At 55.9% G+C, this 24727-nt stretch overlaps 2 protein-coding genes across 2 annotated transcripts; both read left to right on the top strand.

The window, feature by feature from the left end:
- The first annotated feature begins 3973 nt into the window (after positions 1–3973).
- On the top strand, positions 3974–22630 carry SCART1 (scavenger receptor family member expressed on T cells 1). Its single transcript, XM_064371834.1, is given in 16 exon segments — positions 3974–4116; positions 4310–4412; positions 5602–5704; positions 6110–6433; positions 6904–7004; positions 7492–7864; positions 8413–8733; positions 15330–15635; positions 15787–16235; positions 16237–16492; positions 16570–16884; positions 17350–17418; positions 17494–17808; positions 18435–18581; positions 19204–19359; positions 20716–22630. Coding segments are annotated over 16 exon segments (3612 nt in total). The 3' UTR covers positions 20847–22630.
- LOC135273014 (uncharacterized protein DDB_G0290685-like) lies at positions 19375–20702 on the top strand. The gene is made up of 3 exons (XM_064371833.1): positions 19375–19380; positions 19425–19722; positions 19774–20702. Exons 1-3 carry the CDS (start codon positions 19375–19377, stop codon positions 20307–20309), a joined length of 840 nt encoding a protein of 279 aa, XP_064227903.1. The 3' UTR covers positions 20310–20702.
- Positions 22631–24727: the final 2097 nt, after the last annotated feature.

Genomic DNA, 24727 nt, shown 5'->3' with positions numbered 1-24727 from the left:
GAGCTGGGATCTCACTGCAAGGAGACCATCCTGTGGGCCCAGGGAGCCTGGCGGAGCGGCTGGCCTCCACGGCAACTGTCCATCTGAGGGGTCAGGGGAGCGGGCGTGCAGGGGGGGCTTCCTGTGAGCTCCAGGCCCGGCCTCTCCCGGCTGCCGTGGCGAGGAGCTTTCCTGGCAGTGCTGAGCCCAGGTCTGGCGTCTCTACCCCTCCCCTGCTCGTGAGGGTGCTTGCCCATGGCCACTCTGTGCTCCTGGCAGCTCTGACTCTGGGTGATATGGGCGAGGGCGGGGCTTGCTGACTGCCCTGGTGGGAGAGGGCTGTGGGTGCCCTGGGTGGCGGCCGGTGGCTGTGAGCACAGGGAAGGAGGAAGAGGGGTTGGGCAGCTCTGCCTCGGCCTGCAGCTGGCACTCTGAGGGGGCGGGGCCTGGAGCTGGCGCTCCGGGTGGGCGGGGCCTGGAGCTGGCGCTCGGGGGGGTGGAGCCTGAAGCTGGTGCTCTGAGGGGGCGGGGCCTGCAGCTGGTGCTCTGAGGGGGCGGAGCCTGCAGCTGGCGCTCCGGGGGGGTGGGGCCTGGAGCTGGTGCTCTGAGGGGGCGGGGCCTGGAGCTGGCGCTCCTGGGGGGTGGGGCCTGGAGCTGGCGCCCCGGGGGGGCGGGGCCTGGAGCTGGCGCTCGGGGGGGTGGAGCCTGAAGCTGGTGCTCTGAGTGGGCGGGGCCTGCAGCTGGTGCTCTGAGGGGGCGGGGCCTGGAGCTGGCGCTCTGAGGAGGCGGGGCCTGCAGCTGGCGCTCCGGGTGGGCGGGGCCTGGAGCTGGCGCTCGGGGGGGCGGAGCCTGGAGCTGGCGCTCTGAGGAGGCGGGGCCTGCAGCTGGCGCTCCGGGTGGGCGGGGCCTGGAGCTGGCGCTCTGGGGGGGCGGGGCCTGGAGCTGGCGCTCTGAGGGGGCGGGGCCTGCAGCTGGCGCTCCGAGGGGCGGGGCCTGGAGCTGGCGCTCCGGGGGGGCGGGGCCTGGAGCTGGCGCTCCGGGGGGGCGGGGCCTGGAGCAGGCGCTCGGGGGGGCGGAGCCTGGAGCTGGCGCTCTGAGGGGGCGGGGCCTGCAGCTGGCGCTCTGAAGGGGCGGGGCCTGCAGCTGGCGCTCCGGGGGGGCGGGGCCTGGAGGAGTTTGGCCAGGGCCTCGCGGGAGTGGTGCTTCCCCAGGCAGTAGATGTTGGGTTGAAGCAGAGGGATCCCAACCAAGGAGACCTCGGACACCAGCTCGATGCCGCGCAGGTGGGAGGTGCGGGTGAGGAAGGCCTTTGGCTGCTGGCCCTTCCTGGAATCCTCAGCACCATGGCCAGGGTGTGGGTGCAGGAGACTGTGGCTGCCTGCTGGGAGGCCGCGAGGTAGCCAGGGCTGCCTCAGAGTCCAGCATTTTTATGGCGGTGGTGCTGGAGCGAGACAGCCATAGTGGGGTAAGATAGGGGTTGAGGACCTTGGGGCTGCAGAGTCTCAGGCTGGAGTTGAGAGCCATGGAAACAAAGGAGGCCGGGACGCCGCTGAGCCAGGCGCTGAGGGCCAGGTGCAGGCAGAGCCTGCGGTCTATGAAGGGCTGGGTAGTGTGGCAGGCGGCAGATGGCAGGGTCCCAGTCACGGGCCATGGGGCCGGGAGGAAGCACTCGGAGGAGCTGAGCGAGAGGAAGAGGAGAAGCCGGGTGAAGGGTCCCAAGAAGCACATAGAGGGTTCTCACTCATGCCAGGAGGCCAGCCAGCAGCTTCAGGACGGCGACCGAGGTGTACAGGTCTCCCGCACCAAGAGGTTGGCCAGGAAGATGGACATGGATGTGTGCAGGTGGGGGCTGGCTGCGGTGGTCCCACGATGGTCACTGAATAGATGATGAGGAATGGCCAAATAGCAGCCCCTGAAGGTGGCCCAGCTGTGGGAAGCGCAGAAAGACAAACTCTGTCACCAGAGTGTCGTTGAGTTGCACATGGCCCTCTGGCCACAGAGGTCACTTCTGAGCACTCTGGAACAGTGGAGAGACCGGCTGTGGTGTGTGGTGGGATCAGAGCCCTGCCTCACTGGGTAGAGCTAGGTAAGAGCACTGTAGCCCCTCCTGGGATCGTGGGGGGGGGGGCTCAGGCTCACAGGCAGGGAGGGTGACTGTCCCACCAGCCACCTTTGGGACCTGCTGCAATACCTACCTGTTCATCTCCACCTCTCAGCCCAACACGGACGCCTACCAGAGCTAAGCCTGGCCGAGAGGCCTTGGGACCTGTACACACTCCTGTGATGAGATGTACCCCTCTCACACCTATACGCCCTGAGGTGCATAATCTTCCCTGCCCCAACACACAGGTGCATGGCCAGGTGCACCATCCGTACCCAGCACACGTCCCTCCCCCGGTGCACACCCACGCCCCGGTGCACACACATGCACCCAGGTGCACACCCACACCCGGTGCACACACATGCACCCAGGTGCACACCCACACCCAGGTGCACACCCACACCCCAGTGCACACACATGCACCCAGGTGCACACCCACACCCCGGTGCACACACCCACACCCCGGTGCACACCCACACCCGGTGCACACACATGCACCCAGGTGCACACCCACACCCAGGTGCACATCCACACCCCAGTGCACACACACACCCCAGTGCACACACATGCACCCAGGTGCACACCCCCAGGTGCACATCCACACCCCAGTGCACACACCCCAGTGCACACACATGCACCCAGGTGCACACCCCTGGTGCACACCCACACCCCAGTGCACACCCACACCCCGGTGCACACACATGCACCCAGGTGCACACCCCCAGGTGCACACCCACACCCCAGTGCACACACATGCACCCAGGTGCAGACCCCCAGGTGCACACCCACACCCCGGTGCACACACCCGCACCCCGGTGCACACACATGCACCCAGGTGCACACCCCCAGGTGCACACACACAGCGCAAGGGAAGACCCGTTCTGCCTGGTGTGCCTTCTCAGGGGCTGTGTGCCCTGGGGCCCTGCCTGGGCCTCATTCCAGCTGGCTGCCAGGGGCCAGGGTCACCCTGTAGGGTGAACAAGGCTTCCAGGGGTTTTGCAGAGGGAAGGGAGGCTCCTCCCCAGCTTTTGGGTCCTGACATCTTTCTCTTGTACTTTCTGAGCTGCAAAGGGGTGATGAGGGAAGGGCGGGAGCTGTCCACCGAGAGCTTCGAATGGGTCTGTCGGGGGTGGGTGTTGGTTCCCAGATGTGCCTGCAGTTGGGTGTCTGAGGGCAGGCGGGCAGGCTGTCGGGGCTGAGCTGGGACAGTGGTGGGGGAAGGAGCTCAGCAGGCCCGCTGCAGCAGCTACTCTGGGAGGTCCCCACCCCTCTCGGGGGGGTGAGCCCCAGACCATGACCTTGCATTCTGCCTCCGGGTCTGCCTGTGCCTGGACAGCGGAGGGATCCCCGTGAACAAGTGAAATTCCCAGGTGACCCTTGACCCAGCCTTCTACCAACCCCCTCTCGCTGGCACTCTGGGTTCGGAGCTGGTGCTGCCCCAGGCTCACCTGGTGAGGCAGCTTCAGAGACCCCCACTCACGGTGGCGGCCAGGACAGAGTGCTGGGGGATTTCGGGGGGCCCCACGGGCAGCCTTGGGAGGCGCATGGGCCGCGCTCCGGGGAGGGGCTGGGCTGACGACAGCTCTGCGCTGAGGACCGTCTGCAGCCCCCCAGCGCTTCGGGCGATGTGGAATGGTCAGCGAGGCAGCTCGGGGCTCAGGGCCGGGGCCCGGGTCCTGGTTCGGTCCTCGCGGCCTCCCCCAGGCCTTTGCACGGAGACCAAGGTTGCGGCGGTCCCGCCTCCCTCGCAGGGGCATCTCCCCCAGCCCACCTGCACCCGCCGCTGGTGTTTTTTATTCGGCTGCTTTGTGACCTTGCCCTCCCCACCCCGTATCTGCTCCCCATCCCAGAAGGCTCTGATTGCAAATCTTCTCTCCGGTAGAACTGCCAGTGATGTGTAAGGCGCTCTGCAGGCCCACGGAGGGGCCCGGGCTGAGCGGGAGGCCCCCTGACCTCCACTGTGCTCAGCGGCAAACAGGCCTTTCATGCCACCTGCCTCCCGCTGCCCCGGCCCCAGGGCCGCCAACCTGGGACAGGTCAGACTCAGGGCCTCCCCGGCGCTGCCCAGTAGCCTTCGGAACACCCATTTCATTTGATTTTATGTTTTGGATGCACGGCATTTATTCGCCTATTTACAAAGTAATACAGGAAGCGCATAAACCTCCCCTCCACACTGGACTGAGCCAATTGCCAACCAGTGAGCTCAGTTCCTCCCCCTCCCACCCTCAGAGGGAACGTGTGTTGGAATTCTCTGGCTGCTGAAAGCACGTCGATTACCCACGGAGGTTTGCTTGGATTTGAGCTTCGTAACCCTCGGGCTGTGGGCACCTGCGTAATATTCCATGGTGTGACTGCACCGCGAGTCACAAACACATTCTTTGTTCACGGAGTCCTCTGTTACTGCGAATGGCACCGGTGACATTCCTGTGCCTAGTTCCTGGTTGTCGCGTGTGAATATTTCTCTTGAATCCACCCGTAAGAATGGGAATGCTGAGGTCAAACCAGCCTGGCCAACATGGTGAAACTCCGTCTCTACTGAAAATACAAAATTAGCCGGGTGTGGTGGCGCGCGCCTGTGGTCCCAGCTACTCGGGAGGCTGAGGCAGGAGAATCGCTCGAACCCGGGAGATGGAGGTTGCAGTGAGCCGGGATCTCGCCCCTGCCTGCACTCCAGCCTGGGCGACAGAGTGAGACGCCATCTCAAAAAAAAAGGAAAGGGACTTTTCCTGTGTACAGAATTCTAGATGGATAGTTTTTTTCTTACAGTCTTTAAAAGATGGCCCCACTGTTTTCTCACTGCATTACTTCTCTTGAGACACCTGCGGTCATATTTACTTTTGTTCCTCTGGCTGCTTTTAAGATTTTCCCTTTATCACTGGCACTGAGCAATTTAATTATGATGCACCTCAGTGTAGGTTTCTGTGTGTTTCTTATCTTGAGATTCACTGAGCAACTTGGACTTATGAGTTTGTAATTTCCATCAGTTAGAAAAATTTTGGCCATGATTTTTTCAAATATCCCTGTTCTCTCTTCTTCTTTGTTGATTCAATTACATGAATATAAATTTTTCTTGATTCAGTCACATGTATATAAATCTTAGTTGATTCAGTCACATGTTTGTAAATCTTAGTTGATTCAGTCACATGTTTATAAAGTTGTCCAACAGTTGTCACTGATGCTCTGTTTTACTTAGAACATTATTCTCGTCTCAGGATTTTGCTCCTGTTGCTAGGTCTGTGTGTTCACAGCACATGAGCTTGGCACCACCCTTTGTGTGAGGCAGAGAAGTTCCATCCCTCCCCTCCAGGCCCTGGTCTTAGCACCCGTGGCCTCCGGGGCCTTGCTGAGAACGGGCCCTCATTGGTCCGTCTCACACCTGGGGCTGCCTCAGGCACCAGCTGCAGGAAGCCCAGCCTGGCCTCACCACAGGCTGCTGGCACCGTCTGGGCTGAGGCGTGGGTGACAGATGACAGCTCTGATGTGGGGGAGGAGGTGAGGCCGTGCACGGGCTTCCTTCTCAGAAAGGCTTCACGCTGAGTGCGGCGGCGGCAGATCGGCCAGGCATGGCGTCGTCCGCTCTGGGGCTGTGGCCGCTGCTCCTGGCCTGCTGGACCCTGTCTCCCGGTGAGTGTGTGTCGCCGTCTGCAGGGCGCTGGGGGTCGGAGCATGGGGGAGGGCCACGGCACGACGTTGGTATGAATCCTGTGAGCCTCAGCCGGGGACCCAGAGGGCTGGGGTGTCGCCTGCAGGGTGCATGAGCGGGCGGAGTGCCCGGAAGCTTGTTTTCTGTCTGCCTTCCACGTGCATGTGAAAGGCTGGGGCCTTAAGCTCGTTGAATTTCCTCGAAAATGGTCCTTAGGACATTTTTGTTAACATTCTGTTCATTTTTGTTGGCATTTAAGTTTGTCCTAATAAAGTGTGAGAAAACAGGAAAGTCAAGAGTAAGGGCGAAAGTTAGATTTCTAATACTGAAACCTGGACACGAAGTACTCACGGGCCCTTTGCCATTCCATGTTCTTTTCCCCGAAGCTCCAGCGGCCGAGTCCCTGGCCCTGGTGAGGAGCGGAAACCGCTGTGAGGGCCTCCTGCAGGTGCAGTCCCTGGGGCAGCAGGGCCTGGTGTGCGGGGACCACTGGGGCCTGCGGGAGGCGTCTGTGATCTGCAGGCAGCTGGGCTGCGGTCATGCCCTCTATGCCCCCACATATGTGGTGTGGCCCCAGGAGGCCCAGAAGTCCCTGCTGCGGGGCGTGCAGTGCCGGGGCGTGGAGGCCTCGCTCTGGGAGTGCTCCCGGGGCGAGTGGGGGTCGCTGCACGGCTGCGAGTGTGAGTGCATCAGCGCCGTCCACTGCTCAGGTAGGGCGCGTGCCCCGGGAGTCGCTTCTGCCCGTCTTTGGCCCCGTCCCCACCCACGACCCTCACTTTTGGGAGGAGCGGTGCTGCCTGAGTTCCCCAGGGTGGAATACAAGACCCTTCTTCCTGGGGTGCCTGTGACTCCAGTGCTGTGGCTCTCAGACCCTCTGGGGGCTGTATGATCCCACGTGTCCCCTCCAAAGGCCCAGACAGCACAGCAAAATTGAGGAACGCATTACACACCAGGCCAGCCCTGGCAGGGACCCCAGCCTGAGTTCAGTCCTTTTGGGTTCATTGACTCCTGGCGACCATCAAGCACTGGGCCAGTGGTTCTGGAGTGAAGGGTCCCTCTCTTCCTCCCGAGTGGCTGGCATGAGTGGAGGCAGCAGCCTGGGGGCTCAGGCAGGTCCGGAGTGAAGCGCTTTCTCCTGGCCCTCGTCGGGGCTTTCTGCTCCTGCGCCGTCCCTTGCCAGGGCCCACTCAGGGCTCTGAGCTCCTGGATCTGCCCCACGTTTCAGCACCGCTGTCCCACTCATGGCTGGGGCCCTGCCCCTTCCCCTCCGCTGGATTGTTGGTGAGAAGCAGAGGCTCAGAGTGGCATGTTTGAGGAGAGAGATGAGGGGTGTTGACACAGGTGAGGAGGGGTCACTGGCACCAGAGGGCCCTGGCCTGCAAAATCCAAGCATGAGCTCCAGCACCAGAGACAGCTGGCTCCGTGCAGAGACCCCCGCGGGGTGCGACCAGGGGCCTGGGATACCGGCCTGCAGGGCCCCTCAGAGGAGCAGACGGGCCGATGTCTCATCTTCTGTGCTCTCCACCGGAGGGGTCCTCCCTGTGGGCAAGGCCCCAGACGCCAGAGGGCATGGAGCTTGTCTTGCCATCTATGCAGGTGGCCTCAGGCCCAGTGTGGTGCGGAGAGGGGACCTAGAGTGGGCAGGTACAGCCTCTGGCTGCCTCCTCTGGGGTCCTGGGCCCGAAAGAAAGCCCTCTGCTGCAGACCGGCACACACCTCATCCTTCCCCCAAGCCCACTGCCTCAGTCCTCTGGAGTCCACGTGTTAGGGGTGGGAGGCCGTGCCCAGCAGAACTGAAGTGGAACCAGAGTGGGCACCTGTGTGTACAGGAGGAAAGCTGGCGTCTTTGGGGCTGAGTGGTGGAGGCAGCCCCTGCGCGGGGACCCCGGAGATCCGGATACCCGAAGGCCCCGTGGTAAGGTGCGGCTTGCACCAGAAGGAGGCCGGCGTCTTCTGCAGGAGGCTGGGATGCGGCCCGGCGCTCCAGGCATCCAGGCCCTACCTCTCAGGGCACCCAGGCTGGCTGGGTTCGAAAATCGTTTCCTGCCAGGGAGCAGAGTTCAGCATCTTCAACTGCAGGTTCAACTTGAACTTCCTGGACCACTGTGACCTTCCGACGGACTCTCAGGTGGTGTGCGCAGGTAGGGACGCCCTTTCCCGAGGGCCTCCGAGACGGGAGGTGTCCACTCGGCGGCATCGGGGGGCTGAGGGGATGGCCCCGGCCTAGGGGAGTGGGGGACTTGTCCCCTGGGCCTTCAGCGCCCAGCAGCAAGGCCCCTATGCTGCTGCCCTCAGACTGCACCCCTGTCCTGGGGAGGGAGAGGGGCTGGTGGCCCAGGGGTCACCTGGGGAGATGGCTGACACTGATGGCAGCTGCTCCCTCAGGGCCCTGGCCAGGGACCAGGTCCAAGCCTGGGAGTCGGCTCCATGACACGGATGCGGGGGCCCCGGGCCTGGGCGTAGAGATCCTTGCTTGTGGGTGGGGGCTGTCGTCGTGGGAGCCAGGACCCCAGGGAGATGGAAGGGTGGGGAGGCCTCGGCCTGCACACCCCGGGACCTCTCGTGCCAGGGGCGGGGCCAGCTCAGACGGCCCTTCCCGTGGGACCCGAGGGCGGCCGTCAGGTCACCCTGCCCCAGAGGCCCGCGCGGAGCCCGCCCTGCCGTGTGCTGCATCCGGCTCTGCCCCCAGGACACACCGAGGCCCGGCTGGTGGGCGGCGGGCACCCCTGCGCCGGGCGGCTGGAGGTGCGGCGGGGCCTGGCCTGGGGCACCGTCTGCGACGCGGACCTGGACCTGGCCACTGCGCACGTGGTGTGCCGGGAGCTGCGGTGCGGGGCGGCGGTGTCCGCGCGCGAGGGCGCCCGCTTCGGCCGCGGCTCGGGGCCGGCGTGGACCGAGACCTTCCGCTGCGCGGGCAACGAGTCGCTGCTGTTCCACTGCCCGCGGGCGCGCGGGGGCCGCTGTGGACCCGGCCTCGGCCAGGACGCGGGGATCCGGTGCGCGGGGGACAGTAAGTCGCGGGCGCGGGGCCGGGCGGGACCGAACTCGGGGCCCCGTGAATCATCCCGGAGCAGCGTCTGCTCCACGCGGACCGCGTCCCGTGTGTCGCCGGCGGGTGGCTCCGTCCTGCGGGTGACCCTGTCCCGCCACGCACCGCGTTCAGCTCCGAGCACGTCCCGCCGGCCCGTTTATGCCCCTTCAGTGTCGCGTCTGAGAATCCGCCCTGGAGCCCGGGCTCGTGAGGAGTTTTCCTGCGGGTTTCTCGGCTTTGCAGCCTCCGCTCCGGCCTGGCCTTGGTGGACTCGGCCGCGTTTCGGACACGGTGCGAGGAAACGGTCCGTCCATTCCTGAGCGCGTGGCCGTCCGGCTGAGCGTTTGCTGAAGACGCCATTCTTTCCTCATTTTTTAAAACACACGTATTTATTGTTCTAAAATGACGCAGACACACCTTCGGTGACGGTGAACTCGTCGCTCCCTGGCGACTTTTCTTCACACCCGCGAAGCTCTGTCACCCTCGACGGATGCTCTGACTTCGGGGCGCTCGGTCTGCTCTGCTGACCGCTGTGTATTTTCATGCCGAGACCAAACCCCGCCGATTTCTGTAGTTTCTGTAGTAGTTTTGAAATAGGGCATGAGTCCTGCAACTTTTTCTTTTTGCTTCGGTTATTTCAGGTCCATGTCAATTTTAGTATCAGTTCTTCTATTTCTGAACAAAAAATGGCTGTTGGGATTTTGATAGGGATTTTGTAAACTCGTGGGTTGGCTTGTAGTTTTCAGCGTACAAGTCTGTGTCGGACCTCCTTGGTAAACATTATTATGATTATTTCATTCTTCTTTAAGTGGACACATTCGGACACATGCTGATTGTGCGTATTTATGGAGCGCAGTGCAGCGCGTCGGTGCGTGTGTGTGTTGGGTAATAACCAACTCGGGGTATTCAGCAATCCGTCACCTCAACGTGATTATTTCTGTGGTGAGGACGTTCCAAATCCTCTCTTCTGGCTATTTTGAATATACAGTACAATGGTGTTGATTGTGTTCACCCGACTGCGCTATGGAACACTGAAACTTACCCTCCTGTCTCCACCGCTGTACAGCTGACCAACCAACCCCCACGCCGCCTCCTCACCGCCCTCCCGTTCTACTCGCTACTTCCATGAGACCAGCTTTTCAAGATTCCCTATACAAGTGGGATCATCTGGTGTTTCTCTTTCTCTGTCTGACTTACTTCGCCTAACATGATGTCCGCCAGGCCGTCCACATTACAGCAAATGACAGGATTCCATTCTGTTTTTAAGCCTGAATAAGATTTCATTTTGTGTGATGTGTAGACTGCAGGTTCTGTCTGCTCAGCCGCTCAGGAACACGGGTTGAGTCCACAGTTTGCTACTGTGATTAGCGCTGCCGTGAACATGGGGTGCAGTATCTCTTCAACTTACTGACTTTCTCTCATTTTGCCAATTGCTCTCTTTGCTGTATGGAAGGTTGTTCGTCTGAGGTAACCCCATGTGTCTGTGTGTGCTTTCGTTGCCCATGCTTTTCAGGTAATATCCGAAAAATCCTCGCTAGACCAGCGTCCCGAGCACCTCCCCTGTTCTCTTCTAGTTGTTTTCATCGCTGCAGGTCTTACATTTAAGTCTGTAGTCAATCTTGAATTGATTTTTGTATATAGTGAGAGGTAGGGTCCTAGTTTCATTCTGCATGTGGATATCCAGTGTTCTCAGCATCATTTCTTCATGAGACTGTCCCTTTCCCAATGTGTATTCTTGGCACCTTTGTTAAAAATCAGTTGGCTGTGTGTGGATTTATTTATCTTCTCTCTCTGTTCCACTGGTCTGTATGTCTCTTTTCATATCAGTACCATGTTGTTTTGGTTACTATAGTTTTGTAGTATATTTTGAAATCCAGTCGTGTGATGCCTTCAACTTTGGTATTTTTGCTCAGGATAGCTTTGAGTATTATTGGGGTCTTCTTTTATTATTGTTCAAAGCTAGATTATAGAAATGCAACTAATTTTTGGCACCCTAATTTTTCCTGAAATTGCTTATGGCTTTAATTTTTTTTTTTTGGTGGATTCTGTATGATTTTCTATCTATAAGATCATGTGTCTGTGAATACAGATAGTTTGACCGCTTCTTTTCCAAAAGGATGCTTTTTATTTCTTTTTTCTTGCCTAATTTCTCTGGCTAGAACTTTTAGTAGAACGTTGAGTAGAAATGGTGAAAAAGTGCATATCTGTTTTGCTCCTTATGTCAAGGGAAAAGCTTTTAGTTTTTCTCCATTAAGTATGATGGTAATTGTGGGTTTTTAATAAATGTTCTTTATCACATTGAGAAGGTTCCCTTCTGTTCCTTGTTTGTTGAATGTTCTAACATGACAGTGTGTTGGATTTTGTCAGATGCTTGGTCTGCATCGATTGAAGTCATCATTTTTTATCTTTCCTTCATTCTGTTAGTGAAGTGAAGCTGCCTGGTGCTGGGCTTTTCTTTGTTCAGACCTTTTTGTTTACTAATTTGTTTCCTTTGCTTTCTGTAGCTCTGTTCGGATTTTCTGCTCATTATTGGGTCAGTTTTGGTAGTTTCTAGAAATCTGTTCATGTCATCTAAATTGTCTAATTTGGGGGATATGAAATTAGTTCATAGCATTCATTCGTACTTCTCTTTATTTCTGTAGATTTCATACCAAGTACGCCCCACGTTCGTTTCTGATTTTGGCAGTTTTGCTGTTCTCTTTCTTTACTGGTCAGCCTCGCTAAACATTGTCAATTCTGTTGATCTCGTCACAGACTCAGCTTTTATGTTTATTGTTCCGTATTTCATTTACTCTCCCCTTCCTCCTGCTGTTTCAGGGTGGAAATGCCATTACTGATTTGAGATATAATAGAGATGTTTGTTACTATACACTTTTCTCTAGCATTGCTTTCATTTCAATGCATACATTTTGTTATGTTGTGTTTTCATTTTCGTTCATCCAAAAGGACTTTCTAATTTTCCTCGTGATTTCTCCCATGACTTACTGGTTGTTTATGAGTGTTCTGTTTCTTAATTTCCCAGTTTCCCTTTTTTTTTTTTTTTTTTTTTTTGGAGACGGAGTTTCGCTCTCGTTACCCAGGCTGGAGTGCAATGGCGCGATCTCGGCTCACCGCAACCTCCGCCTCCTGGGTTCAGGCAATTCTCCTGCCTCAGCCTCCTGAGTAGCTGGGACTACAGGCACGCGCCACCGTGCCCAGCTAATTTTTTGTGTCAGTAGAGACGGGGTTTCACCATGTTGACCAGGATGGTCTCGATCTCTTGACCTCGTGATCCACCCGCCTTGACCTCCCAAAGTGCTGGGATTACAGGCTTGAGCCACTGTGCCTGGCCCCAGTTTCCCTTTTTTAAAAAATTTCTTTCTAGCTTCATTCCTTTATGGTCAGAGAAGATACTATTTATGGTTTCAGTTCTTTAAAATTTATTCAGACTTGATTTATGCCTCAACACAGGGTCCACCCTGATGAACATTCCACGTGCCCTTGAGAAGAATGGTATTTTGCTGTTTTTAAGCAGAGTGTTTCATGTACGATTGTGAGGTCTGGTTGGTTTATAGTGTTCTTCCAGCTGTTTCTTTCCTTACTAGCCTTATGCATAGATGGTCTGTCCGTTATTAAAAACGAGATGTTTTTGGCTCTCGTTATTCACAGTCACTTACTTCTGCCTTCAGTTGCTCAGTGTTTCCGTGATTACTTTTGTCTTTGTTGCTGTTGACCCTTTAATAAATCTATGATCCTCTTCTTATCTCTCCTCACAATTTTTAACTTAAAAGTCTGTTTAGTCCATTTAGGCTGCTATAGAAAACACTGTGGGCTGGGTAATTTGTAAACGACAAATCTATGTCTCAGAGTTCTGGAGGCTGAGAAATCCAGGGTCAGGGAACCAGCAGGTTCAGTGTCTGGGGGGATCCGTTCCTCATAGATGGGGCCTTCTTTGTGTCCTCACGTAACAGAGGAGCAAAAGAGGAAGAGGGATGGAATTGCTCCCTCGAGCCTTCATAAGGGCTCACCTCCTCCATGAGGACAGAGCCCTCCTGGCTTTAACCTCCAAAAGACTTCACCTCTTAATACGGTGGCTTTTCAGATTCCGTTTCAGCGTGAATTCCGAAGGAACACACACATTCAAACCCTGACTGAGTCTGTTTTGTCTGACACTCGTGTGGCCACTTCAGCTCCTTTTGCTGACCATTTGCAGGGATATCTTTCCGCACCTTTCACTTTTAACCTAACTGTCTTTTGATCTAAAGCGAATTGATGAAGAGAACATATTTTAAAACAATTTTTAAAAAATCAATTTGGCTCTCTCTGCCTTTTTAGATGGCTTAATCCCTTTACATTTAAAGTAATTACCAATAGGGAGCATATTCACTTCTGCTGTTTTTCTGTTTGCTGTTACTGCCTTCTTTTGTGTTTAATTGACATCTATAGTGTACCGTTTTCATTCCTTTTCCATTCTTTTTTTTCTTTTTGGTGTATTTCTTAGCTTTTTCTCTAGTAGTTCCCCTGGAGATTATAAGCAATATTTTAAATTTACAAACCTCTGGTTTGCATTAAAACCAGCTTAGTTTCAATAGTATACAAACTCTCTGCTCTTAATATTGTTATTCTCACTAATTCATCTTTACACACTGCTCATCCTTGAACATAAATATGTAATTTTGTTTCATGCCTGTGTTTTCTTAAAGCTTATAGGAACAAACAAAGGTATAACAAGCCACAGACACAGTGTTGGCCTTCGTAGCTTCCTATGTAATTATCATTATCCGTGTCTTTAAACTGATCCGAAGACTTTGACTTCCTGTTTAGTGCCTTTATTTCAGCCTGAATTAAACCCTTCAGCATTCTGTGTAGGGCAAGTCTAATAGCAATGAATTTCCTCAGCTTTTGTTTAAATTCTCCTTCATTTGAATACAGAATTTTGGAGTGACAGGGTTTTCCTTTTAGCACTTTAAACATTCTGCCCCACTGCTTTCTGGCTTCCGTGGTTTCTGATGGGAAAGCAGGTGCTGGCCCTGCTGAGGGTCCCTCGTACCGATGAGTCACTTGTCTCTTGCTGCTTTCAAGGTTCTTCTCTTTGTATTTGGCTTTCGGGAGTTGGATTATAATGCGTCTCACTGCACATGCTTTTAAGTATAACTTACTTGAACTTTTTGAGCTTCTTGGATGTAGACGTCTATCTTTCATCAAACTTGGAATTGTTTGAAATATTTTTCTATCGCTTTCTCTCCTCTCTCTCTCTGTTAATTTGTTATTTTCTGCTCTTCCCGTGACTGTGATTATGTGTCTGTCGATACACTCGATGGTGTCCCACAGGTCTTTTGGGATCTATCGATTTTTCTTCATTCCTTTTTCTTTCGGCTCCTCAGCGTAGATCATCTGAATTGACTCATATTCAGTTTCACAGACTGTATCTTTTGCCTGCTCAAGGGGTCGCTGTCGAAGCTTTTAGTGAACTTTTCGTTTGTTATTGAGCTTTTAAGCTCCAGAAAATCTACTCGATTCCTTTTCATAGTTTATTTTTATTAGTACTCCTTATTTGGTGAGATATCATTGTCTTGTTTCCTTTAGGTATTTGAGCACATCGAAGATGTGAATTTAAAGTATTTGTCTAGTAAGTCTAATGACGTGGCATTCCCAAGCACAGCGCCTATTTCCTTTTCCCCCATAAATGTGTCGTGATTTCTGATGACTTTGCGTGTCTTTTTTGCTGGAAACTGGACATTTTGAATGTTTGTTTAATGACTTTTCTAAAGTCCGTTTGTAAAGACTCTGCTTTGTTGCGTGTGACCACTGGGGTCCCTTTTCTCTTGGTGCAGTGGGGGTTAGTGATCAGACATGTTTCCTTAAATGCATAGTAAAAAACAGACAAGCACCCCTGGCTCTTCCGGCCTCTGCACGTCAGCCCTTTGCTGGGACACACCCTCAACACTAAGCGAACCGCCGTCTGCTCCGCGTTATTCTTCACGCCTTCCTCACGCGGAACCAAAGCTGCCTCTTCTTGCTTCGTTGAGTGTTTCCAAGTCGTTCCCAGATACTGGAATTTCAAAAAAGTTGGTTATGAGTTTTACCAGCTAATCATGACATCGGTTGCATGAGAGGGAGGCGGGGCTTTCGCTCAGGCCGCCGCTGCTTCCTCCCGGGTGCGGGGTGTGAGTGTATTTAGGCGCGCGCCACGATGCAGGTGCAGCAGCACGGCGGGGCCTGAGCGAGCGGAGATGCTGCCCCGTTTCCCAGAGCTCCGGCTGGCGGAGAGGAGCCGGCTGAGCGGGGCGTGCGGAGCTCTGCCTTGGGGCGCGCCTCCCGCTCGCTGGAGCCGGCACCCAGCAGCCCCGTGTTCACTGGCATTCCAGAGCACTGACCACGTCTATTTTGACAGTTTTCCCAGCTTAATCACGGCTTAAGGGAAGGGGTGCATTTTGGATTTCCCAGGCAATCTGTGGTGACTTCCCTCGCCAAAGCTGTTTAGTGCCCTCAGTCTGTGCCCCCAAGTCTGGGAGCGGGCTGTGAAACAGGCTGGCACGAAGGGCAGCGCCGCCGGGCCTGGGTCCGCAGCCACGCTGACTCCTCCCCGCCCGCAGGGTTCAGGCTGGTCAACGGCAGCAGCAGCTGCGAGGGCCGCGTGGAGCTCCAGGTGCAGGGGTCCTGGGCGCCCCTCTGTGCCACGCACTGGGACACAGCAGACGCCACCGTCCTCTGCCACCAGCTCAACTGTGGCAACGCGGTGGCCGCACCTCGAGGAGGCCATTTTGGGGCCGGGGACGCTGCCATCTGGCCTGACGCGTTTCACTGTGAGGGGACAGAGCCCTACTTGTGGAATTGCCCAGTAAGCACCCTGGGGGCCCCGGCCTGTGCCCCGGGACACTCGGCCGCCGCGGTGTGCTCAGGTGGGTGCTGCCAGGACGGTGGAGGAGGAGGAGGGTGAGTGAGAGCCATGGACGGGCGCGAGGAAGGACAGAGGGGGACCGGCCTGCCGGGGGGGGGGTCCTGGGTCCCTCCCCCTGACACCCTGGGGCCCCCGTGCGTCCCCATCCCCAGGTCTCCCCCACGCCCTGCGGCTGAGGGAAGGACAGAGCCGCTGTGACGGCCGCGTGGAGGTCTCCCTGGACGGCGTGTGGGGCCGCGTCCTGGACGACGCGTGGGACCTGCGTGGCGCGGAGGTGGTGTGCCGGCAGCTGGGGTGCGGGGGGGCCCAGCGAGCCTACGACGCGCCCGCCCCCAGCCGCGGGTCCGTCCGGGTGGCGCTGAGCCGCGCGCGCTGCCTGGGCACCGAGACCCGCCTGACCCGGTGCAACGTGTCCGCGACGCTGCGGGAGCCCGCGGGGACCTCGCGGGACGCTGGCGTGGTGTGCTCGGGTGAGGGCGGACCCGCGTCCCCCGTGGGCCGTGGCCGCGCGGCGCGGGGCGCCCTGACTCTGTCTCTCCGCAGGGAGCCTCGGGGTGCGGCTGGCCGCGGGGCCGGGGCGCTGTGCGGGGCGCGTGGAGCTGCTGCGCGGGGGCGCGTGGGGCACCGTGTGTGACGACGCCTGGGACCTGCGGGACGCGCACGTGGTCTGCCGGCAGCTGGGCTGTGGCCGCGCCCTGAGCGCCCCGGGGGCCGCGCGCTTCGGAGCCGGGGCAGGGCGCATCTGGCTGGACGAGCTGCGCTGCCAGGGCCACGAGTCTGCGCTGTGGCAGTGCCCGTCGGCGGGCTGGGGCCGGCACGACTGCGGGCACAAGGAGGACGCCGGCGTCTTCTGCTCAGGTCCCGAAGCCCGTCCGCCGTGTGGTCCCCGCGCACGCCCTTAGCCGGGCCTCGCCGACTGGCTTCTCTCTCCGCAGAGTTCACGGATCTGAGGCTGCAGAGCCGCGGGCAGCCGTGCGCGGGGCGGCTGGAAGTTTTCTACAATGGGACCTGGGGCGGTGTCTGCCCCACCCTGAGTGCGGCCTCCCTGCGGGTCCTGTGTGCGCAGCTGGGCTGTGGGCCTCACGGGCAGCTGCGGGCCGCGGCAGGGAGCGGCTCTGCCACTGAGTTTCTCTGGGTGGCCTCCGTCCGGTGCAGGGACAGACACGACCAGTCCCTGTGGCAGTGCCCGTCAGCGCCCTGGGACCAGCATTCGTGCGCCAGCGGAGAGGAAGCCTGGGTCCTGTGCACGGGTGAGTGGGTGGGCCTGCAGGCGTGGGACGGCGGCGGAGAGGGGTCTCCGAGTGGCCCCACACGGTGTGTGCGTGGACCCTTTCGGGGGAGAGGAAATGTCCTCATTCTGTATGACTCTGCCCTGTGCTGCTCCAGTGAAAGGGGACGGTCCCTGCCCTGCGGCTCTGCGCTGGGGGCTGGGGGGGGGGGAACATCTGGAGTCTTCCCAGACCCTGTGATGTCCCCCAGTGAGGGAAGCAGGGCCCCTGCACCTCCTGGTATGTCCGAGACGTGGCCCTTGGAGAAGTCTCAGGCGCAGTCTGTGGAATCCGTAATCCCACGTGGAGATCCCTCGCTTAGACAGAGCTCTCCCTTTAGCCAGCAGACACCGCTGTGCTGCGGAGACAGAGAAAAAGGAAAAATATTTTACAGAATTTAAGCTGCTGAGCTTGCAAATACAGAAACGGTCCCAATTTCCTTCGCAGAAAAGGCGGGAGAAGTTCCTCAGGACCCTGGGGAGACCCTCAACTGCTCCTCCCCGCTCGGCTGCCCAGGTGACCCTCTGCGCTTGCCCCCGTCCTCCTGCCCGCCCCGTCCGGCCCCCCGAGTGACCCCAGCCCCTTTTCCAGAGGAGGGCGCGGTGCGCTTGCGCGGGGGCCGGGACGGCTGCTCCGGGCGCGTGGAGCTCTGGCACGCGGGCTCCTGGGGCACCGTGTGTGATGACGCCTGGGACCTGGCGGACGCGGAGGTGGTGTGCCGCCAGCTGGGCTGCGGTCCCGCCGTCGCCGCGCTGGGGGCCGCCGCGTTTGGCCCCGGCTCCGGGCCGGTGTGGCTGGACGAGGTGGGCTGCCGGGGCAGCGAGGGGTCCCTGCGGGGCTGCGCTGCGGAGCGGTGGGGACGCGGAGACTGCGCGCACAAGGAGGACGCGGGCGTGCGCTGCTCGGGTGAGCGGGGCGTGGGAAACGGGCCACGGGGGAGCAGAGGGCACTGGGATGGACGTCAGCTTCGCCTGGCCGGGGAGCAGTGCCCGGGTTTAGTGGGTGGGTGTCCACCCTGACGTTCTCTGGGCTAAGCCGGTTCGCTGCGGAGGCCTGGCTGGGACGTGCGTCCCCTGGGGTTTCCCGCTGATCTTTTCTGGGAATTCCCTTTTGTTTATCCCAGTCCTTGTTCACCTCGGGCTGAAGTGTCATCTGGGTGTTTGCAGGTTCACTTGTTCCCAAAGCCTGCCCCTCATTCTCTTTGCAGAAAACAGTTAGCCACAGTAATGAGCTTAACACAAACGGCAGCAGTGGGTGACTTGACCTGAGCCGCTCTGCTCTGCTCACCTCTTGCGACTTGCCTGGCATCTGCTTGGGGGCGGTGTTCCTCACTGTTCTACCAAGGGAGGGGGATGTCCCTTGAGGGCAGATGCCCCCATGGATGCCAGCCATTCTGGGGTGCTCTGCGCCCCTAAAACCAGCAGTACCCCATGAGGGTGAGGGTGTGGCTTGGCCCTCGGAGCCACCCCGTCCTGCCGAGGGTGTGCATGCCCCCCTTGCCCCCTGCTGGCTCAAGACCTCTCCTTCCTCAGAGCCTGGCCCAGGTTCCCCACCGCCTGGAGCACCCCTCTGGACACTCAGGGCTGTCGGCGTCATCCTGGGCGCCCTTCTCGGTCCTCTCCTCCTGGGCCTCTTGGCCTTTCTGATTCTACCTCGAGTCGCGCAGGTCACGCAGAGGGGTAAGCGAGAGCCCACCCTGACCCCATCGGCTGGGGTCCCGGCAGGCGGGGTGCTCTGCAGCGCTCAGGCCTGTGCAGACCTGTCCCCAAAGTCCAAGGACCTGAGAAGCTGAAGAAAGAGGCAGGCAAATCCTGTTTGTTAGAAAGAAATGCTGGAAAGGGCCTTACGAAGACACGCCACGTCCATGCCTTCGATGGCTGAGACGGTGGATGCCCGGGCCATCGTCCCCCAGAACTGGAACTTACATACCCTAGGGGAAGGGGGCCGTGTAGAACGATTGCTTAAGGGCAGGATTTACCAAGAAACTGTAGAGAAAATGGAAATCTTAGAGGCGTTCCCGGAACTGGAGTTAATCGGAAGTCACATGGTGGATCAGCCTCGAGGCAGGTCTCACTTAGGGCTCCTCTTATAGGCCAGAGAGCGTGGCAGACGTGAGTCAGTCTGCAGCCCTCAAGACCCCAGAAGGTCCCCCTCAGACAGCACATTGGGGCCCACTGGGAAGCATCACATGGTTTACTGGCCAGGGAGGGGAGGGCTCTGGGGGTCTGGCCTTGTGGGCATGGTCCCCCCATCCCAGCCCACACTGAGGGCCTGCGTGTGACCACGCTCACCTCACCTCAGGTCTGGGAAGATCCGAGGTATCTCCTGGAGAAGCCATCTATGATGTCATTGGGGAAATGCCACTAGCAGGACTCTATGAGGAAATCGTGGAGGCTGAGGCCACGCCCCAAGATGAGGAGGATGAGGGTGTGGTAAACGTGGATGCAGAAGCCTCAGGTCAAGGTGAGGAGGATGGGGGTGTGGTAAACGTGGATGCAGAAGCCTCAGGTCAAGGTGAGGAGGATGGGGGTGTGGTAAACGTGGATGCAGAAGCCACAGGTCAAGGTGAGGAGGATGGGGGTGTGGTAAACGTGGATGCAGAAGCCACAGGTCAAGGTGAGGAGGATGGGGGTGTGGTAAACGTGGATGCAGAAGCCACAGGTCAAGGTGAGGAGGATGGGGGTGTGGTAAACGTGGATGCAGAAGCCACAGGTCAAGGTGAGGAGGATGGGGGTGTGGGAAACGTGGATGCAGAAGCCACAGGTCAAGGTGAGGAGGATGGGGGTGTGGTAAACGTGGATGCAGAAGCCACAGGTCAAGGTGAGGAGGATGGGGGTGTGGTAAAGACAGATGCAGAAGCCACAGGTCAAGGTGAGGAGGATGGGGGTGTGGTAAACGTGGATGCAGAAGCCACAGGTCAAGGCGAGGAGGATGGGGGTGTGGTAAACGTGGATGCAGAAGCCACAGGTCAAGGTGAGGAGGATGGGGGTGTGGGAAACGTGGATGCAGAAGCCACAGGTCAAGGTGAGGAGGATGGGGGTGTGGTAAACGTGGATGCAGAAGCCACAGGTCAAGGTGAGGAGGATGGGGGTGTGGTAAACGTGGATGCAGAAGCCACAGGTCAAGGTGAGGAGGATGCGGGTGTGGTAAACGTGGATGCAGAAGCCACAGGTCAAGGTGAGGAGGATGGGGGTGTGGTAAACGTGGATGCAGAAGCCACAGGTCAAGGTGAGGAGGATGGGGGTTTGGTAAACGTGGATGCAGAAGCCACAGGTCAAGGTGAGGAGGATGGGGGTGTGGTAAAGACGGATGCAGAAGCCACAGGTGGGTTTGTACCTCAGCTCAGGGGTGAGCTCTGCGGTGGGCTACGGATGCTGACCACAAGACGCAATGAGAGGGGACTCTGACCATAGGACCTTGGCCTCAGAAGGCTGCTGACCACAGGGCTCATGGATGCAAGGGGACCCATGGGCAGGGGAGAGCAGGGCCACACCAGTGAGGGCAGAGTCAGTGGCTGCAGTCCCCATCGGAGAGGCCTGCCCCGTGGTGGGAGAAGAGGGCTGGGAGGTGCGCTGCGGGCGTGGGTCTGGCAGGGGCACATTCCAAGCTCTCTGGGCATGTGCAGCTGACTCGGCCCGTGCCCTCACCTGTGGGAACGTGCTGCTGTCACAGGGCGCTTGAGGCGCTTCATGTCCAGAGGCCTCGAGTGTTGTCAGGCGCTTTCTGGCTGCGTGTTTATTTCCAGCTTGCCAGATGTGCTCTGGGGACAACTTCACGTGTGCTGATTTGGTCACGCGGTGTCTCTTGTGCCAGTTTCAGGGGGGGCGTCTAACCTCCTGGAGGGCCAGTCTACACGTGAGGAGGGAGGAGGCAGCAGGCCTGTTTCTCAGGGCTATGACGAGGCTGTCTTTCCGCTGGAGGAGATGACACCGGGCAGCACCTGAGGGCGAGATACACCAGCCGGTCGTCAGAATCACTTGTTCATTTTCTTCTGCGATTGTCGTGGGCTTCGCAAGAACATCACGGATGCCTTTCCCTTGCCGTGTCCCCCACATCGTATTAAATCCCACCCTTCCAGGCCCTGCCTGGCTCTAGCCCCCCGTCCCCGTCGAGGGCCATCTGCTATGGATGGTCGTGCTGTGTAACCTTCAGGCTCCCCACGCGTTACAGCAAATGTGTATGGAAATCCGCGGTTGTGTTCGTGGTTTAGAGCCACGTGGTGCCGTCTTCATCTTCTGCTCCACGGCTCGCTCTCGCTACCAGAAGTGCACTGGGGAGCTCCCACGCCAGAACCTTCCTCTTTCTCCTTAAAAACTCTTCTTAATCGAATCCAAAGTATCTGTTAGATGTTCCACTTGTGTAATCGTTCAGATCTGTCCTCGCCTTCCAGTCTGTGTCCCTGTAATCTCTTTCTGTGCCTTATTTCGTGGGCTGTGACCCTCATTTCGTGGGCTGTGACCCTCATTTCGTGGGCTGTGTCTATTTCGTGGGCCGAGACAAGGTGGCCAGTGGAGGCCTCGTCTCATTCACGGACTCAAAGCAAATGTGCTCCACGTTTCATTTCACTATTAAATATAATATTCGATGCTTCGTTTTGTACATGCTATTTATCAGATCAAGGAAAACCCAGTCTATCCCTAGTTTGTTAAGGCTTTTACTTTTTATCATGTGTTGACTTTTAGCGAATTCTCTTTTCTCTCTATTAAGATGATATATGATTGATTTTTATATGTTAACCTTGGGTTAAACAAATCTAACTTTATCGTGATACATTATTCTTTTTATATTTCACAGGAATTAGTTTGGTAATATGTTTAAAAAAGAAATTGATGTGTAATTTTTTTCTTTTGTTGTAATATTTTTGTTTAATTTTTGGTATGAAGATTATTCAGGTCTCATAAGAGTTAGAACATATTCTCTCTCTTGAAAAATATTTGCTAATTTACACTCCCACAACAGTGTAAAAGCGTTTCTGTTTCTCCACATCCTCGCCAGCATCTGTTGCTTCCCGACTTTGTAATGATCGCCATTCTAATTGGCGTGAGATGGTATCTCATTGTGGTTTTGATTTGCATTTCTCTAGTGACCAGCGATGAGCTGTTTTTCATGTCTTTTGGCCACATAAATGTCTTCTTTTGAGAAGTGTCTGTTCATATCTTTCACCCACTTTTTCATGGGGTTGTTTGCCTTTTTCTTTTAAATTTGTTTAAGTTCCTTGTAGATTCTGGTTATTAGCCTTTTGTCAGATGGATGGATTGAAAAATTTTTCTCCCATTCTGTAGGTGGCCTGTTCATTCTGATGACCCATCAGTGATAGACTGGATAGAGAAAATCTGGCACATATATACCATGGAATACTATGCAGCCATGAAAAAGGATGAGTTCATGTCCTTTGCATGGACATGGATGAAGCTGAAAATCATCATTCTCAGCAAACTAACATAGGAACAGAAAACCAAACACTGCATGTTCTCACTCATAAGTGGGAGTCAAACAGTGAGAACACACGGACACAGGGAGGGGAACATCACACACTGGGGCCTGTTGCGGGGAGGGGGTTAGGGGAGGGACAGCATTAGGAGAAACACCTAATGTAGATGACGGGTTGATGGGGGCAGCGTCCACCATGGCACGTGTGTACCTGTGTAACAAACCTGCACATTCTGCACTTGTATTCCAGAACTTAAAGTAAAATTAAAAAAAATAAAAATAAAAAACATTTGCAGGAGTTTCTGTAGCCTTGGTGTTATTTATCCTTAAATGTTTGGAAGAATTGACTGGTAAAGCTCTCTATCTGGGTCTGGAGTTTCCTTTATAGGAGGGTTTTTTTTTTCCAGATTTAATTTTTTAAAATAAATAATTGACATATTCAGATTCTCTATTTCGTATTTGTTGGAAATAGATTCTTGGTGTCACAAAGAAAAGTTAGCACTGAGACAAAAGATTTTTCAGCAACGCAATTTTTACATCCTGGACCACAGAAAGGGTACCCTCGCTAGCCATCCTGCCATGAGAGTACGATGAACAAAGGAAAAACAGACAAATTTATCGCTTATGCATTTGGGGTCGTCCTCACTGCTCTGTCTGATCTCCGTTGGTTGGAGCCAGACCTCACAATCTAAACTAAAACCCTATTGGCTGATAACTTAAAAGTTTTCTAGGCCGGGTATGGTGGCTCATGCCTGTAATCCCAGCACTTTGGTAGGCCGAGGTGGGCAGATCATGAGGTCAGGAGATCAAGACCATCTTGGCCAACACGGTGAAACCCTGTCTTTACTAAAAATACAAAAATTAGCCAGCTGTGGCGGTGCGTGCCTGTAGTCCCAGCTCCTCGGGAGGCGGACACATGAGGATTGCTTGAACCTGGGAGGCAGAGGCTGCAGTGAGCTGAGATTGCGCCACTGCACTCCAGCCTGTGTGACAGAGCAAGACTCCATCTCAAAAAAAAAAAGAGGCCGGGCGCGGTGGCTCAAGCCTGTAATCCCAGCACTTTGGGAGGCCGAGGCGGGTGGATCACGAGGTCAAGAGATCGAGACCATCTTGGTCGACATGGTGAAACCCCGTCTCTACTAATACAAAAAATTAGCTGGGCATGGTGGCACGTGCCTGTAATCCCAGCTACTCAGGAGGCTGAGGCAGGAGAATTGCCTGAACCCTGGAGGCGGAGGTTGCGGTGAGCCGAGATCGCGCCATTGCACTCCAGCCTGGGTATCAAGAGCGAAACTCCGTCTCAAAAAAAAAAAAAAAAAAAAAAAGAAAAACTTTTCTAAACAGGTAAAAGCAGTGGAGAGCTGGGACATGCCTGTGAGCACGTCCAGCACAGACATCTTGGTTAAAATACAAGGACAGAGAATGTGCCACGTGCCTGGAAGCACGGCATGTCTGACAGCGACCTAGGCTAGGGCTTAACAAACTTATTAGCACACTTTTTCTTTAACAAGAATGGAAACTTTAAAAAAGCACTTTTCTACTTCCCACACTATTCGATCTGCTTTGTTCAGTTCCTTTTAAAATGAATTGGTCCATGTAATCTAAATGTTCAGGTTTGTTGGTATAAATTTGTTCATAGTATCTTTCTATTACCCTTAATGTCTACAAAATCTCTAGTCATGTGCGTTCTTCAATCCTGATAGCGGCAATTTGTGTCTTCTCTCTTTTGTCCTTTTTTTCTTTTTAAGAGACCAGGGTCTCAGTGTGTTTGGACTGGATTCAAGCTCCCGGGCTCTAGCGATCCTCCCTCACAGCCCCCGCGCAGCCGGGACTCTGGGCACTCTGCTGCTCTCGACCCGTGCTGCCGACGGCTTGTTCGTCCCGTTAGTCTTTTCAAGGCACGTGGAGCCTGTGCCTTTGGTCGTCTTGGTTTGTCTTAGTGAACATCTGATTTCTGTCTCATTAATTTCTGCTCTCATCTTTGTGATTTCCTTCTATTCTAGTTTTTTATATGGACATTCAGATTGTTGATATTCAGCATTTTTTCTCTTTTAATGCATATATTTTAGGTGATAACTTTCCCGTTTAGCATGGCTTTAGCTGCATTCCAAGAGCTTTCATATGTCGTGATGTTGTTTTAATAGGCTTATTGAGGTATGATTAGCATACAATAAACTTCACGTATTTAAAGGATACATTGCAGCAAGTTTTGACACGCGCCTGCTCCCTGGAAGGATCGCAGCGTCTCTGAGAATGGAAACATCCTTCACCCCAGCGCTTCTCATGTGTCTTTGAACACCTGTCTTTGCCGTCCCTTCCTGTGCCCTACGCCCCAGGTGACCGGGTTCAGCTTCCTGACACTGTGGACTAGTTCGCACTACTTGAATTTTATGTA

Source organism: Aotus nancymaae, unplaced genomic scaffold (genome assembly GCF_030222135.1).
Source record: "Aotus nancymaae isolate 86718 unplaced genomic scaffold, 86718_ANA_hifiasm-v0.15.2.pri h1tg000193l, whole genome shotgun sequence".
Classification (NCBI taxonomy): domain Eukaryota; kingdom Metazoa; phylum Chordata; class Mammalia; order Primates; family Aotidae; genus Aotus; species Aotus nancymaae.
This window is presented reverse-complemented; position numbering and strand designations above follow the sequence as displayed.

What these genes read in the sequence shown, in the direction of transcription:
- LOC135273014 (XM_064371833.1), top strand. An exon ending in TGCAGAAGCCACAGGTCAAG is followed by an intron (nt 19,723 to 19,773) that starts GTGAGGAGGATG and finishes CCACAGGTCAAG; the next exon opens with GTGAGGAGGATGGGGGTGTG.